The 17,986-nt window shown below is 57.4% G+C and overlaps 2 gene segments (V, D, J or C); both read left to right on the forward strand.

Annotated features, from left to right (window-relative positions):
• Positions 1 to 1,433: 1,433 nt before the first annotated feature.
• Positions 1,434 to 4,719, forward strand: LOC121153191. The segment is given in 6 exon segments: positions 1,434 to 1,578; positions 1,664 to 1,987; positions 2,066 to 2,386; positions 2,459 to 2,791; positions 4,430 to 4,563; positions 4,636 to 4,719. Coding segments are annotated over 6 exon segments (1,341 nt in total).
• Positions 4,720 to 10,491: 5,772 nt separating this feature from the next.
• On the forward strand, positions 10,492 to 17,813 carry LOC121153192. The segment is given in 6 exon segments: positions 10,492 to 10,553; positions 11,512 to 11,546; positions 13,654 to 13,932; positions 14,084 to 14,446; positions 14,608 to 14,940; positions 17,280 to 17,813. Coding segments are annotated over 6 exon segments (1,269 nt in total).
• The last annotated feature ends 173 nt before the right edge of the window (positions 17,814 to 17,986 follow it).

Here is a 17,986-nt window from a genome sequence, read left to right on the forward strand (position 1 = left end):
AAGATGGGCAGGACTGGGCAGGGCTGAGCTGTGCTAGATTGGGTTGGGCTGGGTTGAGCTAGGCTGGGCTAAAATGAGCTGAATTGAGTTGGGCAAACCAGGGCTGAGCTGGACTGGGCTGTCTGACTGCAGTGAGTTGGTCTGAGCTGGCCTAGATGGGTCGGGCTTGGCTGGGCTGGGCTATGCTGTGCTGACAGGGCAGGGCAGGGCAGGGCTGGGCTGGGCTGGGCTGGGCTGGGCTGGGCTGGGCTGACCTCTACCCCTTTACTGGGTTGGCTTGAGCTGGGCTGAGCTGGGCCAGGCAGGGCTGAGTTGGGCAGGGCTTGGCTATATCAGGCTGAGCTGGGCTGAGCTGGGCTGAGCTGAGCTGTGCTGGGCTAGACTGGTCTTATCTGGGCTGGGCTGGGCTGGGCTGGGCTGGGCTGTGCTGGACTGGCCTAACTGACTCACCTGAATGAAAAGTACTAGAATTCGCTCTGTAGACGGCTGGTTTCTCCTAAGGGTACGGTTTCTGGGGTGGGCTTAGCTCAGCAGGAAGTGGTGTCCAGATGAGATTTTAAAATAAATAAATAAATAAATAAATCTGAGTGAAGTTGAGATAACCTGGGCAGGTTTACCCTGCTTGTGTGCAGCAGGGCTGAATTGATTGACCTTGAGCTAAGCCGACAGGTGCAGCTGGCTCAGTTGAACCAGGTATTGCTGCACCTCATATCTGGATGCTATAGCCCATATCTCTGCCTCATTAGCTGGGCCCCAGATCCCATCCAGTCATGATCACGGCTGTATACTTCCTGACAAGAGCCATTGAATGCAGAGCGAGGGGACAGAACTGGACAGGGCACAGTGGCAGGGCTGCGGGGACCCTCTCCGGAGAGAGTTCTGTGGAAGTCCAGAAAAAAGAAATTAAGACCAGGTGCTTGGCAACAGAGCCTCAGCAAGCAGCAGTGGGTTAGGGGAAGGGGTCCAAGGGGCCTGGACAAGGCAGGGGGATCTGCCACCGCCACTCCTAAGAGCCCCCAGAGCTAGTATCCCTAGGAACCCAGTCTGACTCAGCAACAGCTTGAGAGGGCATGTAGGGGTCTTGTGGCCCCACAGCATGGAAAGCAGCAGAGGCCAGCATGAAGACCACGCTCCTAAGCCAGCTGAGCTGAGCTAGGCTGGGGTAGGGCCCTGTTACCTAGTCCCTGCCAAGGCCCCCCATGCTGACCCAGCCCTCTTCCCCTCATCCCTGCCAAGGCCCCCCATGCTGACCCAGCCTTTTCTCTTCCCCACCCCCAGTCTCTGCCCAGGCTCCCTCTGTCTACCCCTTGACTTCATGCTGCAGAGGGTCAGCTGCCATGGCAGCCAAAGTGACATTGGGCTGCCTTGTCAAGGGCTTCTTCCCAGGACCAGTGGAAGTGGCCTGGGACACAGGTACCCTGAACCACACCGAAATGACTTTGCCAGCTGCCACCCTGGACTCAGGCCTCTCCACCACTGTCAGCCAGGTAACTGCCATGGGTGCCTGGGCTAAGCAGATGTTTACCTGCCACGTGGTGCATGCTCCAACCACAACCCACACCAACAAGACTTTCCGAGGTGAGCACCTAAGGGGCGGACAGCCAAGCATGCCTGGTGTGCTTGGGACCTGGCTAGCTCACAGCTCTGCCCCTCCCATCCACAGCATGCAGGGCTACCTTCACGCCGCCCACAGTAAGGCTCCTCCACTCCTCCTGCGACCCTCGGGAGAAAGCGACTTATGCCATCCAGCTCCTGTGCCTCATCTCTGGCTACACCCCAGGACACATTGAGGTCACCTGGCTGGTGGACGGACAGAAAGCCTCCAACTTGTTCTCCTCCATGGCACCACCCAAGCAGGAAGGCAAGTTGGCATCCACCTACAGCGAGCTCAATGTCACCCAAGGCGAATGGGCATCACAGCACACCTACACCTGTAGGGTCGCCTACCAAGGCGAGCTCTTTGAGGCCCATGCCCGGGAGTGCACAGGTGAGGCATGCTGCCCAGACACCCTGGGGCCCTGAGAGGAGGGGTGGACAGGGTCTCACACAACCCCTCCCACCACAGCTTACGAACCCCGCGGCGTGAGCACCTACCTGAGCTCCCCTAGCCCCCTCGACCTGTACGTCCGCAAGTCACCCAAGCTCACCTGTCTGGTGGTGGACTTGGCCAGCGAGGAGGGCGTGAGCCTGGTCTGGTCCCGGGAAAGCGGGGAGCCTGTGAACCCCGACCCCTGGAAGGCCAAGAAGCAGTTCAATGCCACGGTCAGCATCACGTCCACCCTGCCAGTGGATGCCCAGGACTGGATAGAAGGCGAGACCTACACGTGCACCGTGACACATCCCCACCTGCCGACGGCCATCGTGCGGTCCATTTCCAAGGGCTTGGGTGAGTCCCCGGCCGGGCAGGTGGGCAGGCCAGGGGCAGGGAAGGACTCGCGCTGACTTGGACTGTCCACAGGTGGGCGTGCTCCCCCCGAGGTACACCTGTTCATGCCACCCGAAGAGCAGCAAGAGAACAAGGACCTGCTCACTCTCACCTGTCTGATCCAGAACTTTTTCCCGGAGGACATCTCAGTGCAGTGGCTTCTCAACGGGCAGCCAGTGCCCAGTAGCCAGTTCAGAACCACTGAGCCCCTCCTGACCAGCAGCTTCAACAAAACCTACTTCATCTTCAGCCGCCTGGAGGTCAGCCGGACCGACTGGCAGCAGGGGAACGAGTTCACATGCCAGGTGGTGCATGAGGCACTGCCCGGCACCAGGATCCTGGAGCGAACCGTGTCCAGGCAGCCCGGTAATTGAGCCTGCTCCCTCACCGGGGCCCCGTCCAGCTGGGGCAAAAGCCAAGGGCTGGCCAGACCCTTCTGCTGCAGTGAGCTCACTGCAGACAGCCCAATAAACACTCCAGTATTGTTGTTCAGGCCCTTAGGTGCCTGTTCTTGGGGGGTTGGGTGTCGGCGCAGAAGAGCGAACCCCAGGGAGATGGACTGGTGGGCGTCAGATGGAGCTCAGCCTGCCTCTTTCAGGGCTCACCCCTCAACAAAGGGGCCCTCCCGGGCCATCAGCCCTGGCCTCCACCCTGTGGGCAGGAGCAGCTGTGAGGCTGCGCTCAGGCACAGGCATGCTGGCCGCACCTGTGTGTACACAAGAGCTGGCAGCCTCTCCCTGTCAGTGTGATGCAGAGTTGAACATGGGACACAGCCACACACTGCATGTATACACATGTACACATGCACGAGGACGCACATGTCCACAGATGTGAACACACATGCTCTGGCATGCACACTCACACACATGCACATTCATAGTCAGATGCATGCACTCCTGACATGCACACACACCCATTCTACTCTCCACCAAGCACAAGCCAGGAGCTGGCTGCACAAAGGGGCTCATTCTGGAGTGGACTTGGGCGGGCCACATCATGTACACATCTGGCTCACAGCACACGCCCAGGCTCCCTGCACAGCACCCCTCGGCTTGTAGGACCAAGGGAAAGCCATGCGTCAGGCTCTCAGCCCTACCCACAGCTCTACCAGGGAGGAGCAGCACATACTACATCCAGCCAGCACTTCTGATCTGCAGACAGGCTCATCTTCACACCCCAGCCAGCACTGACACTGGTACTGGGTCAGACCTCAGGTAAGGACCATGGCCAGCCTGCATCTCTGGGAACCAAAAACGCAACCAGTACCAGGGTAGGAGCAGGAGGGTACCAGGGCAGGTCAGCTCAGAGTAGGCCATGTGTGGGCCACTCTGGACTCTCAGGCTGGGCCCTGAGTCCACAGGCCATGACCAATGTGTAGGGGCCCTCAGTCACTGGCTGTGAAGGTGGCCTCCGTGTGCACTTAAAGAGGCCCCAGACAGGAAGGGCAGCATGAGGACTGGACAAAGGGTGTCCTGAGGGGCGCTGTGACAGCTGTGTAGATGGGCTGTGGACAGAGGGTGTCCTGAGGGGCGCTGTGACAGCTGTGTAGATGGGCTGTGGACAGAGGGTGTCCTGAGAGGTGCTGTGACAGCTGTGTAGATGGGCTGTGGACAGAGGGTGTCCTGAGAGGTGCTGTGACAGCTGTGTAGATGGGCTGTGGACAGAGGGTGTCCTGAGAGGTGCTGTGACAGCTGTGTAGATGGGCTGTGGACAGAGGGTGTCATGAGGGACGCTGTGACAGCTATGCTGGCCTCAACTGGGCAGAGGTGACCAGCAGCCAGGAGAGCGATTATGAAAAATGGAAGGAAAGAAAATGCAGGATTTCTGACACTAGAAGTCAGCCCAGACCTGCCCCCAGGGCAGGAGAGGGCCAAGGACGGGAATGGCTACCCTTTGGCCACAGGGAACTTGAGCCATCTGTCCCTGGCTGGCTAGTGGTCCTGGGAAGCCCTGGGAGTGATGCCTCTCCTCACCTGGCAGCTGACTGACTGGTGGACCCCCCAGAGCTGGACCTCCAGAACCTGTGTACAGAGGGGCCCGAGAGCGAGGAGCTGGACGGGCTATGGACCAGCACCTGTGTCTTTGCCACCCTTTTTCTGCTAAGCACCAGCTGCATTGCCAGCGTCCTGCTCATCAAGGTGGGTGTGGCCAAGGGCGGCATGGGAGCTGGTCGCGGCTGCAGAGCCAACCTCATACCATCCTCCCCCTAGGTGAAATGGGTCTTGGCTGCAGTGATGCCGGAATTGCCTGCCGCCTCCCATGACTACTCCAACATCCTCCATCTGGGGGCCTAAGTCAGGCCTGCAGCAGCCTACAGGGACGGTTCGGGCCATGCTCCTGTATCTCCAGCTCCCTAAAGCCCCTGCCCTGCCCGTGGCAGTAGGGGAACACAGAGACCGCCATCACTTGATGGCAAGTGCACCAGAGCCATCCACCAGCTCCAGCTCAGCCCCTGGACCAAGGCACAGGAATGTGTGAGGCCAAGCCCTGTCCGGCCCTGCCATGCCCAGCCTAGACAAGCTCAGCCCAGCCCAGTCCTGCCCAGCCCAGCCTGTCCAGCCCAGTCCTGCCTAGCTCAGCACTGCCTAGGTCAGCCCTGCCATGCACAGCCCAACCCTGCCCAATCCAGCCCTGCCTAGCCCTGCCCAGTCCTGCCCTGCCCTGCCCAGCCCTGCCCAGCCCTGCCCAGTCCAGCTCTGCCCTACTTAGCTCAGCACTGCCTAGGTTAGCCCTGCCCAGCCCTGCCCAGCCCTGCCCAGCCCTGCCCAGTCCTGCCCTGCCCAGCCCTGCCCAACTCTGCCCTGCCCAGCCCTGCCCAACCCTGCCCTGCCCAGCCCTGCCCAGTCCAGCACTGCCCTACTTAGCTCAGCACTGCCTAGGTTAGCCCTGCCACGTCCAGCCCAGCCCTGCCCAGTCCTGCCCTGCCCAGCCCTGCCCAACCCTGCCCTGCCCAGACCTGCCCAACCCTGCCCTGCCCAGCCCAGCCCTGCCTGTCAGGATTGATTGAACAGACAACGAGAAGATGCTTAATAGAGAACTGATTTTATTAAACTGCACTGCTGCCATCATCCATGCTTTCAGAATTACGTCCTTTGTCTAAGTACATATAGACTTTTATATCCCAAAAAGCTGGGGTGTCAAAGCTCTTGTTACAAAGGCGAGGTTATACAAGCTTCTGTTAGTCACTCTTGGGTGGAACTAAGAGCCTCTAGTGTTGGCTTTCCTGTGTTACTTAAACTTGAAGAAAGCCAAAAGGGAAGGGCAACATAGCCAACCTGAATAACGGGAGAGAGGAAATAGCCTGGGCGGGGTGGGGGCGGGGGCCTTCTAACAACCAGAGACAGATAGGAAGGAGCGACAGCATTGGGCCTTGGTTGCTCCAACAGAAACCATCACGCCAAGTGTTCTTGGCTTATGGTAAACCTCTGGCCCACACTCAGCTCCTTCAGATCACCCTGTCTTTTTCATTTTGCAGCATTACTTTGCACGTCAATGATGGGTTCTGATTTGGATTCACAAAACTCACCTCCAGACTACAGAAAAGCAATATAAGCAAATAAGACTTAGTGCAAAAGTAGCTAACTATTAAAGGGATTTAAGACAGAAATGTCATTGGCAAAGTTTTCTCGTGAATAAGTCCCTGAAATTTCCTTTAGTTGTTTTTCAAAAGTTTCAGAAACAGAAGTCTGTGATCACACAGTTTCAGCAGTGACATTGCCATGGTTTTTCAAATGACGCTAAACTGTATCCCATCTCCTCACATTCTTTCCCCAGAAGAATGGACCCAAACTGCTGCTAGGGATGAGGGTGATGACCACTCTGGCTGCTTCGTGCTGCAAAGACGAGACAACAGAGCAGGGTCTTCAGGGGTCGATCTAGAGGTCCCTGGTAGAAGACAAAAGCCAGCAGGTGTCTGCAGTACTACCTGGCGCTTTGAGGCTTCTCTTTGTTGAAGTCTAGACAGCAAAACATAAGGCAGTTAAGATTCCTCCCAAGCTTGCATGTCAGGGTTCAGTTGGAAACCCCAACGTGAATACTTGAGCTTCAGAGCTTAGATGTGAACGAATTGTGAGAGGAGATATTAGATCTGAGCACTTCAGTTGAAGATTTATGAACAATTAACTGATAAAGGCAACAGAACACATGAAGCTCCCCTGAGCTGCACAAAAATTGTAACATACATCAGTTGAAAAGCACAGAAACAATGAAAGGATCAACATTAACATCAGACTATAATCCCATCATATAGGACAGTTAAATACAAGTTTAACTTCAACTTTCCATGATGTCACATCTCTTATAGCATTGGCAGTTCCAAATTAAGAAATATCTATAGAATTATAGAATTCTAACCCAAAATTATTTAGAATTACTTTGCCCTGCCCAGTCCTGCCCAGTCCTACCCAGTCCTATCCAACACAGCACAGCACAGCATAGCAACAACCCAACATAGCACAGCCTACTCCAGCCCTGCCTGCCTGCCCTACCCTGCCCCGCCCTGCCCAGTCCTGTCCAATACAGCACAGCATAACAACAACCCAACACAGCACAGCCTAATCAAGGCCAGCTCAGTCCTGCCCTGCCCAGCCCTGCCTGCCCAGTTCAGCCCTATCCTGTGTCTGCCTGCCCTGGTCCAATCCCTTGCACTCAGCTCCAGCATCCCTGCTCCCAGCCTTCCCCACCATGTCTGCACCCCTCTGGACTGTTAGTCCCTAGTGTGCTTTGGGGAGTGCCTGTGACTGCAATGGGGTGGAACTAAGGATGCAGACCTGCCTGGGCCAGGACACTGAGGGGTTTCTAGCTCGGCCTACATCCCCTGCTGGTCTGCAGCCCAGTGCCACACCCCTACTAGACTTTTAGCCACAGGGGTGCAAGAGGTACCAGGAACTCAGCTGCCAGTCACCAAGGTAGGGACACAGCCCAATCCCCACTGTGTGTCTGAATACAACTAGCCAGTCCCACACCCACCAAGCAGCCCCAGCTAGTGTATGGGCTGAGGAAACAGGCAGCAGAGACCCAACAGCTACCCAGGACATGCTCCAGGTGGCTTCCTATGGGCTCTGCCATCAGCACACCCGAGTGTGCATGTGATCCTGCCAGTATGCATATGAGAAAGTGCATGTGGCCCTGACCATGTGCATGTGTATCTGCTGACCATGTGTGTGTGCCCTGACTTTGTGTGTGAGTGTGTGTGTCCCAACCATGTGTGTGTATCCCTGACTCTGTGTGTGTGCCATGACCACATGTCAGTGTGTGTGCCCTGACCATGTGTGTGTGTGTGTCCTGTGTATGTGTATCTCTGACAGTGTGTGACTGTGTGTGTCCTGACTGTGTGTATGTATATCCCTAACAGTGTGTGTGTCTGTTCTGACTGTGTGAGTGTGTGTGCCCTGACCATATGTAAGAGTGGGTGCCAGTATTTTATGGGAGCTGAATTGGTTGGGAGTGAGGGTACCAGGCCATGTCCTGGACTGGCCACTGAGTTGCTTGGTTAGCTTTGCTGATCACCTGAGAAAGAAAATACCAGCCAAGTACAAACAGGCCTTTATTATGCAAAGAGAAGTCCGTCCCTGGGCCTTTCCCGTGCGGTGCAGGAAAGAACAGGAGAGGAGAGGACCACAAGTGGGAAACACAAGCTGGGTAGTGGAGACAAAGGTTTTATACCCCCTGACGTGGGTGCTGACATCAGCCCTGCTTGGGTCCAGATAGGATAGGGAATGTTGGCCTTTGTCCATCATTGGCCCGTACCTTCGGGGCATGCCAGATCTCTGGCTGAGGTCACTGTGGTGTCCACCCACTTCCTGTAACCGCAGTAACCATCAGCTTGGTCCTAGGTGTTCTGTCCCAATGGGCAGGTGTCATTCTTGGATGGGGTCTGGCCCTCAGAGGATCCTGGTCAATGTGACACCACAGCAGGGGCCCTGACTGTGCAAGGCTGTCTCCCAGGGCCAAAGTCGCAAGTGGGCTCCCTAGTCAAATGCTTGGTCAGCAGTCACGCCACCACCACATGACCTTAACCCTCCACAAACCCTACCAGGCCATACCAGGTTCCGGGTCACCACAGCCAACCCCACACAGGCCCACTAGGACACACAAACAGACACGGTCAGACCTTCACATCCACAACCACACGCACATGCACACAGCCTCAGGAGGGCAGTCCCAGGCCCTGCGAGGCCCCAGGCCCCACACCAACCACACACACACACACACACACACACACACACACACACACACACACACATATGCACACAGCCTGGGAGGGCAGTCCCAGGCCCTGCGAGGCCCCAGGCCATGATTGCTACCCCTCTCTCTCTCTCTCTCACACACACACACACACAGACATGCACACAGCCTCAGGAATACTCCCAGGCCACCACTGCCACCCACACACAGGCCCACTAGAAAACGTTCACACCCTCATACCCACACATGTGCACACACACGCACATGGCTTTAGGAGGGCAGCCCCAGGCCTCACACCAACCTCGGGGGCATGCCCTGGGGCTCAGCCCTTCTGGTCCAGGTTCTTGGCAGCCGAGGCCCAGGAGCCTCCTGCCATGACACCCACACAGACCATGAGCTCTCCTCACTGGAGCCCTGTGTACCGGGCCTGGGTACAGGGCACGGAGGGACACATTAATGCATCAGGCCATTGTGTCTGGGAGCAGGGGACAGCTCCTGGGGCCTTACATTCCTGTCTGTGCTACTGACAGTGATGGGGTCCCAGGCAGCCCCCTCCCCAAGCCATATCCTGGCCTGGGGTTCAGCTCTTAGAGAGTCATCAAGGTGAGGACCAGGGGTGATTCCCAAGGGTCAGAGCCATGGCCCCTGCAGCCCAGGGTGGGGGTGTCAGCAAGAAGAACACAAGGCCCAATGCCTGGGGATACCATGGGCTATTCCAGAAACATGGCGGCACCCCTGGTACCCACGGGTGCCCACGAGAGCACAAGGGGCTGAACGCTCAACTGGTAGGCCACAAAGGAAGAACATGAGACAGGTTTCCATTGGGGCGGGGAGCACAGAATGAGACACAGAATGGGGCACAGACTTCCAGGGTTGTGGGGAGCACAGAATGAGACAGAGGCGACAGTCGGAAGGGGAAACACAGGCAACGTTTGCATGGAGGGGACAGACAATGAGGCACAGGTGTCCATTGGTGGGCAGTTGGGATTAGGGGTACATGGGCACAGGCTCCAAGAGGGGACAGGAAATGAGGCGTCCACTAAGGTGGGTAGACATGGGCACAGGTATCTATGGAGGGCCCAGGAGAAGGCCAGAACCTGCCTTGCAGCTGAGCAGCAGTGGGGGATGGGAGGGCAGCTGGAGCCCTGAGAACTGAGAGAATGAGGGAAAAACGAGGTCAGCATGGCCCGGAGGCTGCCCAATCCCGTCCTGCCTGTCAGTGGGTTCAAGAAACTGCGAGTGCGGACTCCAGGTCACAGCAGCCAGAGTCCTGTGTCATATCCCAGAAAACCACAGGCAAAGAAGCCAGCTCTGGAGGGGCAGGACGCTGGCCCAGGAACTCCCTGTCCACCTCAGGCGTGGTTCCCAGCTGGATCTCTGCACCTACATTCTAAATGCTGCTGGAAACAGTGGCCCTGCCATGCCCAGGGGCCACCCCTGGCCTCCCTCTCCATCTCCATCCCTGCCCCAGCCTCTCTGAGCCTTGGTGTCACCTGGGGTCTCTTTCCCTGCATCTCAGCCCACAGCACTCTCCTGGGCCTGGCCACATGGAGCCATGACCCCACTGTGACCCCTGAGATCACACCACCCAGGCCACACACCTGTCCCCACCACAGCCAGACCACAGACCAGACATGATGTGGAAGCAAGCAACAGCTTCTGCCACACCAGCAGGAAGTGGTGAGTGACCCCATCTTGGGGACCACAGACAGTCATCCAGCCCCTCCCCAACCTGCACTTCTCATCCAGCCCACCCACCAATGGCTAAGAGCCAGGACAGCCGCACAGCTTTCCCGAGGAGCTGGACAGGCCCAGCTCCCTCTGCACTCAGCCCCTCTGCATCCAGCAGCCAGGGCAGCAATGACGAATCTGACACTGACATGGACACACAGCACAGTCAGCCTGCACCTCACCATGGGGGATGCTCCACCACCCTAGACAGGTGAGTCCTCCAGGGTCTCAGCCACCACACATGCAGAGTCTCAGCCACGCTGGACCTGAGCATCCTGGGGTGGAGGAGGAACAGGCATGGACAGAGAGGGGAAGGACGAGAGAGCACAGCCAGCACCCAGGCCCCCAGGAAGGACACTGCCACAAACTGAGCAGGCTGGGTCCAGCTGGGCTTGGTGATCAGCCTAGTCCAGCAAGCAGAGCTCAGTTAGGACAAGCAGAGTCACTGGTCCTGGTGACAGGAGCCCTGCCAGCTGACATGAGACTTGGGCTGTGCTGAGACAGACGAGGGGGGGACTTGGGGACACTGAGGGACGGCCACAGCCAGATGGACTGAACTGAGCCCAGCTGTACTCACATGGCTGAGGCGGGCTGAGCTGAAACCGCGATTCTGGATTGAAATGAGCTAGACTGGGGTGAGCTGTTTAGAACAGGCCTGAATGGTGCAAATCTAGATTGAGCTGGGCTGGGCAGAACATGCTAGGCTGGGCTGAGCAGGGCTGGCTGAGCAGAATACAGCTAAACCAAGCTGGCTCTGTTTGCTGGACTAGGCTGAGCTGAGCTGGCTTGAGATAAACTTGACTAAAGGACTGAGCTGTGCCCAGCTCGGCTCACGTGGCTGACTGAGCTGAGCTGCTAGTTGATCAGGCTGGGATGGACTAAATTGGGCTGGCTTAGCTGAGCTGGGCTAGGCTGGACTAAACTGGGTTGAACTGGATTAAGCTAGGTTGACTGGGCTGAGTAGGGCTGGGCTTAGCTGACTTGAGATAAACTTGACTAGAGGACTGAGCTGTGCCCAGCTCAACTCAAGTGGCTGACTGAGCTGAGCTGGCCCAGATGATCAGGCTGGGCTAGGCTGGGCAGAACAGAGTTGTGCTGTGCTGACTGCCAGGCTAAGCTGAGCCTGCTGGCTGGTCTGAGCTGGGTTAAACTGGGCTGAGCCTGGCTAGGCTGGACTGGGCTGAGCTGGGCTGGGATGAGCTGGGTGAGCTGGGGTGTATATAATTGAGCTGAGCTGGGCTGAACTGCACTGGCTAGGCTGGGCTGAGGAGAAGGCTGAGCTGGATGGGCTGAGCTGGGATAGGTAATGATGGATTGAGTCATGTTGATCTAGAATGAGTAGAGCTAAGCTGAGCTGGGCTGAACTGAACTGGGTTGGCCGGGCAGAACTGAGCAGAGTAGGGGTTAGCTGAGCTATGCTGAGCTGGCCTGACCTTGGCTGGGCTGGGCTGCACTGAGTTGAGAACAGGGCTGAATTGGGCAGAGCTGTGTTGAGCTGAGCTGGACTGAGCCTGGCTGACCTGGGCAGGGCTGAGCAGAGCTGAGCTGGGTTGAACTGTGCTGGCTGCCCTAGCTGAGCTGGGCCGAACATGGCTGAGCTGGGCTGAGCTAAGCAGAACAAGGTTTTTCTGGACTAGCTGGGCAGCGCTGAGCTGAGTGGAACTGAGCTGGGCTGAGCTGGGTTGAACTGGGCAGAACAGGACTGAGCTGAGCTGGGATGTGCTTGTTTGAGCTGACTGGCTGGGCTGCCCTGGGCTGAACTGAGCTGGGCAGGGTGAGCTGAGCTAGATTGAGCTGTCTTGGGCTTCACTAGCTGGGGTATGCTATGCTGTGGTATGCTAGGGTGGGCTGGGATGGGCTGGGATGGGCTGGGATGGGTAGAGCTATTTGGGCTTGGCTGGGTTTTGCTAGTCCGGCTTGGCTAAGCTGGGCTTTGATGGGCTTTGATGGGCTGGGCTGAGCTGGGCTCAGCTGGGCTGGGCTGGACTGGACTGGGCTGGGCTGGACTGGGCTGGGCTCAGCTGGGCTCAGCTGGGCTGGGCTCAGCTGGGCTCGGCTAGGCTCGGCTGGGGCTCGGCTGGGCTCTGTCGGACTGGGCTGTGCTGTGCTGTGCTATGCTTTGCTGAGTGTGCTGGGCTGGGATGGGCTTTGCTGGGCTCTGCTGGGCTGGGCTGGGCTGGGATTTGCTGGGCTTTGCTGGGCTGTATTGTGCTGTGCAGGGCTGGGCTGGGCTGAGCTGGACTCTGCAGGGCTGGGCTGGGCTGAGCTGGACTCTGCAGGGCTGGGCTGGGCTGCGCTGGACTGAACTGGGCTGAGCTTTGCTGGGCTGTAGTGGGCTGAGCTGAGCTCTGTTGGGCTGGGATAGGTTGTACTGAGCTTTGTTGGGCTCTACTGGACTTTGCTGGGCTGCACTATACTGTACTGGGCTCAGTGGTCCTAGGCTGAGCTTTACTGGGCTGTACTGTACTGTGAGGGACTGGACTCTGCTGGCCTGTGTTGTACTGTTCTAGGTGGAGCTGTGCTGAGCTGAGTTGAGTTGAGCTGAGTGACTCATGTGTTATGCAGGGCAGATCTGTGCTGGAATGATCTGGGCTGTTTGAGGTTAAAAGAATGTATTGAACTCTCTGGGATGGCCACCCTACGCTTGGGCTCAGCTGAGCTTCCTGGGCTGAATTCACCTGGAACCCAGAACCCCTGGCAGCCAGGCACTGCTGTCTTCCTTAGGGGCACAGCCTACATCTCAGACCCCGTCTGTCATCTCAGAGCCACATTCAGGTTCCTGGCAGGAGCTGCCCTAGGCTGTCCTCCAGGACATGTGGCCTGAGGATGTCCATGGCTGATGATGGCAGGTGGGGAGGCTGGGTGTGGGGTCCAGGCTGAAGTGGGCAGGGACCCTGATCAGATATGGGAGGAAAGGACACAGGTAGGCAGACTCTCAGCTCTCCTCGGCCTTCACCATGTCCAGGCTGCTCTGTCCCTTCACATATCCTGGCCACAAAACTTGGGAGGAGCTTGGCTGTGCACCCAGGGGGCCAGGGACCCTGGGAGCCAAGGACCTGTGATGGCTCCATGACAAAGCCAGGCTGGAGCAACATGGGACTAAGAAGCAAGGTGGGAGTCACCAGACGGCAGGAGTTGACAGACAGTGCCAGGCCCCGGGTTCACGGTCACACTGCTCTGTGACCTGGGCTCATCCTTAGCCACCCTGGTCCAGGGTTCCACTGCAGATAGCGGCAGGGCCCTGACCTCAGGGGCTCACGGGGGTGCAGCCATGTGATAGCCGGTGGTCTCACAGTTGTCCTGTGTTCCAGCTTCTGCAACCAACCCGAGCATCTTCCCGCTGAGCCTCTCTGATCCTCAGTCAGAGACCGTGGTCGTCGGCGTCCTGATCCGGGGCTACTTCCCTGTGGGCCCTCTGAGTGTGAGCTGGAACGTCAGTGGGAATGAGATTAATTTCCCACCTGCTGTATCTGGGAGCCTGTACACCTCATGCAGCCAGCTGAGCCTGCCAAAAAACCAGTGCCCATATGATGTGTCCTGCACCGTGGACCACAACAAATACATCAAGCAGGTGTCCGTGTCCTGCAAAGGTCAGAGGACAGGCTGGGGATGGGGCAGGGACACTGAGGCTCAGGGTGGGTTGCTTTGTTGGAAACCACAGAACAGAGCAGAGAGGGTGGGCAGGCTGGGAAGGAACAGAGAGGAGGCGCACACTGACACTCCTGTCCCTTTCTATTTAAGAAACTTGTACACCTATAACAACTCCACCTCCAACAACCACGATCTGCCCCTGCCCCTCCTGCAAGCCCAACATCTTCCTGCAGCGGCCAAGCATCAAAGACCTGCTCCTCAACTCAGAAGCCAGCATCACCTGCACCCTGAAAGGCTTGAAGAACCCCGATGATGCCGTCTTCACCTGGTCACCCAACACAGGGAAGACACCTGTGCTGCTTAGTGCCCAGGAGGACTCCTGCGGCTGCTACAGTGTGTCCAGCGTGCTGTCCGGCTGTGCAGAACTCTGGAAAGAGGGGAAGACCTTCACATGCACTGTCCAACACCCTGAGATAGAGGGCTCACTGACTGACACCATCAGCAAAGACACAGGTGAGCAAAGACACACACACCCCCAGACGCTGCCAGCTGCCCCACTACCCTGCCCACCTCCTCCCTACAGCCCTGGACTGAGGCTCTACACACATCCTCAGAGGGACCCGGAGGCCCAGTCCTGTCCTGCACGCATCCCTGACACCTCTGTCCCCTCCCAGGGAATGTCATCCCACCCCAGGTGCACCTGCTACCGCCACCATCAGAAGAGCTGGCCCTGAACGAGCTGGTGACACTGACCTGCCTGGTGCGCGGCTTCAGCCCCAAGGACGTGCTCATCTACTGGCTGCACCAGGGACAGGTGCTGCCTGATGACGACTTCCTGGTGTTTAAGCCCCTGCCAGAACCCAACCAGAGTTCCAGCACCTTCGCCGTGACCAGCCTGCTGCGCGTCTCGGTCGTGGATTGGAACAACGGGGACAACTTCTCCTGCGTGGTGGGCCACGAGGGCCTGCCCGAGAACTTCACCGAGAAGACCATCGACCGTCTGTCGGGTAAACCCACCCACGTCAATGTGTCTGTGGTCGTGGCAGACGTGGAAAGTGTCTGCTACTGAGCCGCCTGCCTGCCCTGCCCTGAATAAACTGTGTGCTGGCCCCAGCAGCCCTGCGGGTCCTTGTGCCTGACTGTCTCCCTCAGGGGCTGCAGCCACAGGGTTGGGGAGGGAGAGATCACCCCAGGCCAGGAGCTTGTGGGGGCCTCAGGCACCTCACCAAGCCCCCCAGCAAGCTGTGTGAGTGTGAGAGGACAAGAGTGCATGTGTGAGACAGTAAGTATGAGCTGTGAGTGAGCCTGTGCGGGTGTGCCTGTGGGAGTGTGAACCAGTTTTTGGGTGTGGCTGTGGGAGTATGAACCAGCCAGTGTGGGTGTGCCTGTGGGAGTGTGAACCAGCCTGTTTGAGTGCACCTAGCGTCCGTGAGGGGTATGCACCCATGCCAGCTGAGGCTGAGCTGGGTTGGATCTGTGGCCAGGCAAGCATAGCTCAAGGCAGGGCCCGAACAAAGCGGCACCTCAGGGAGTTCTTGGGTTGCAGGGACATGGCCATTGTCCCTTAGTGAGCCACCTCTGATATAGAGGCATGGGAGGGGTGGCAAGGGAACAAAGGGCTTTATCCACATGTGCTGAGGATGGGCACCAAGCATGTCACAGAGCAGTTTGAGGGTCAACCCAGGCTGAGAAATGCCCAGAACTACATGACAGCTTTGACACCCCTGGGGATGTACCACTCCCAGCCCCACAGCTACACCAAGCACTTGAGAACAGGTGCTCACATGGGCTCACACCTACACACGCAGCCCTGTGTTTATCAGACATTTACGGCCCACTCCCAGCTCTAGGAAGGCAAAGGGCCTCCCTGTCCATGTCCTCAGACAGTTCCTAAAAACTCTCCTGGCCCACTGGGGTGGCCCTGTATGTCCAGCCTTACACAGCATGCCAACCAATTCCACAAATCAGCCGCACACAGCCCCTGCTCCCTAAAAGCCCCCATACTTCAAGCTTCAATCCCTGTATCTACCTGAATGTGAGGCAAACCAGAGGCTGTGGGCAGGGCAAGAGACCACACAACTCACTCAGGCTCCTCCATGGCCTCGGCCCTGCTTGGTGCCCACAGGGCATTAGGGGAGCAAACCTACAACCCATGCAGGCACACCTGGAACCAGGACTTCCACAAGAGAGAGATGGGCCCCCTGCCATTGTCCATGGTGCCTCTGAGGCCACCCTGGGGATCACACTCACCCAGCCTCCTTTCTCAGAGCCCAGAAATGAGAAACTCCATACATGCCCCAGCCACTTGTCCCAAGGGTCAGGTCACCAAGGGCCATGGGGGAAGAGACAGACCAAATGGGGATGTGTCCCCCACAGCAATGCCCAGCCTCCCATGTGGCCAGGAACTGGCCCACAGGAGCAACTCTCTGATAAGTGGGAACAGGGAGAATTAATAGATGCAGAGCAAGCAGAAACATAGATGGATTGTAACATCAAAACAATGGATGGATGGATGATGGATGGAAGGATGGATAGATGGATAGATGGATGGGTAGATGGGGGATGGATGGATGGATGGATAGATGGAGATGGACTGATGAATGAAGGGATGGATGGAGGGAGGAATGGATGGGGATGGATGGATAGATGTAAGGATAAGTGAACAGGCTTGTGATTGGATAGATTAGATGGAAAGGTGGATGCTCAGATGACTAGATGGTTGGGTTGGAGGATTGGTAATGGATAGATGTCTGGAGAGCTTGTCAATGGATGGATGGGTAGGTACAGCTCTAACAGCTTTCATGGTGAGTGCATAGGCAGATGGACAAATAGAAAATAGGTTGAGAAATTATAGACAGATACATTCACATGAATGATGAAACTCTGTCAGACACACAGACTCAGCTCCCATGTAACTGAAGACAGCAATGCCTAGGACCCTGGGCCAGCTCTAGGCCTGTAACGTGGCCCTCCCTGGCCTCACTGGCCACACTCCCTGGGAAACACCCACCCAGTCCTCACACACTGAACCTCACACTCAGACTGCCAGGGGGTGTCAGGTCCTCAATGGCCTAGATCAGAGTACCAGTGTACAGCCATGAATATGGCTGAGCCAAGATCCAGAAGTTGGGAACCTCATCTTGTGGAACAGCCAGGATGGCCACTGGCTCCTGTCCTGCAGCAGGAAAAGCACAACACGCATAAGCCCAACACCCTGGAGCCACGGTTTGTGTCCTCAACCCTTAGAAGCAGCCCGTAGTACTTCTGGTAGCCCCAAGGAACCCAGAAAGGGATGGCAAGGCCCAGGCTGGGCAAGACAGGCAGGCCTTCCTTCTGTATCTTGCAGGTGATCGGGAACCCATCCCCTGGGTGGTGCTGGATCTGCCACCAGACAGCCTAGAAGAGGAGACCCCCGGAGACAGCCTGTGGCCCACCACCATCACCCTCCTCACCCTCTTCCTGCTGAGCCTGTTCTACAGCACCGCGCTTACCATGACCAGCATCCGGGGCACACCTGGCAGCAAAGAGGGACCCCAATATTGACACATAGGCAGGGTGCACAGAGCTGGGTGCACACAACCCGAGGATAGCATGTCCTGTTGTCACCACTGAATGACCCTCAAGAAACTCCTGGCAGGCACTGGATAGGCCTGGGCTCAGAATGGACATTTCCCAGGGACAGGCACTGCAGATTCTAGCACGTCGGCTCAGCTCTGGAAATGACCTGCCAGAACAAGTGGGCAGGGACGCTAGCCACCCTCAGGAGCACCTACTTTGCAAGATGGAACAGCAGCTCCACAACCAGAGCCTGGACACAAGGAAGCAGCTGACCCCCACCCACCTACTCATGCCCAGTCCAATAAACCTCTCCTTCATCAAATGTGCTCGGGTCTGGGTGAGGATGGGCCAGGGATGCAGTGGGGCAGGAGACTGGCAGCTCTGGCCCTGCAACTCAGGAACACGTGAGGAGCACACATGCTGGGCAAGACCTGACCTGACATGGAGGAATCCAAAAGGAATGCTTCACCAGGGTCTGCTCAAACTCTGGTCAAG

Source organism: Ochotona curzoniae, unplaced genomic scaffold (genome assembly GCF_017591425.1).
Source record: "Ochotona curzoniae isolate NIBS_2020 unplaced genomic scaffold, NIBS_Ocur_1.0 contig_2688, whole genome shotgun sequence".
Lineage (NCBI taxonomy): Eukaryota > Metazoa > Chordata > Mammalia > Lagomorpha > Ochotonidae > Ochotona > Ochotona curzoniae.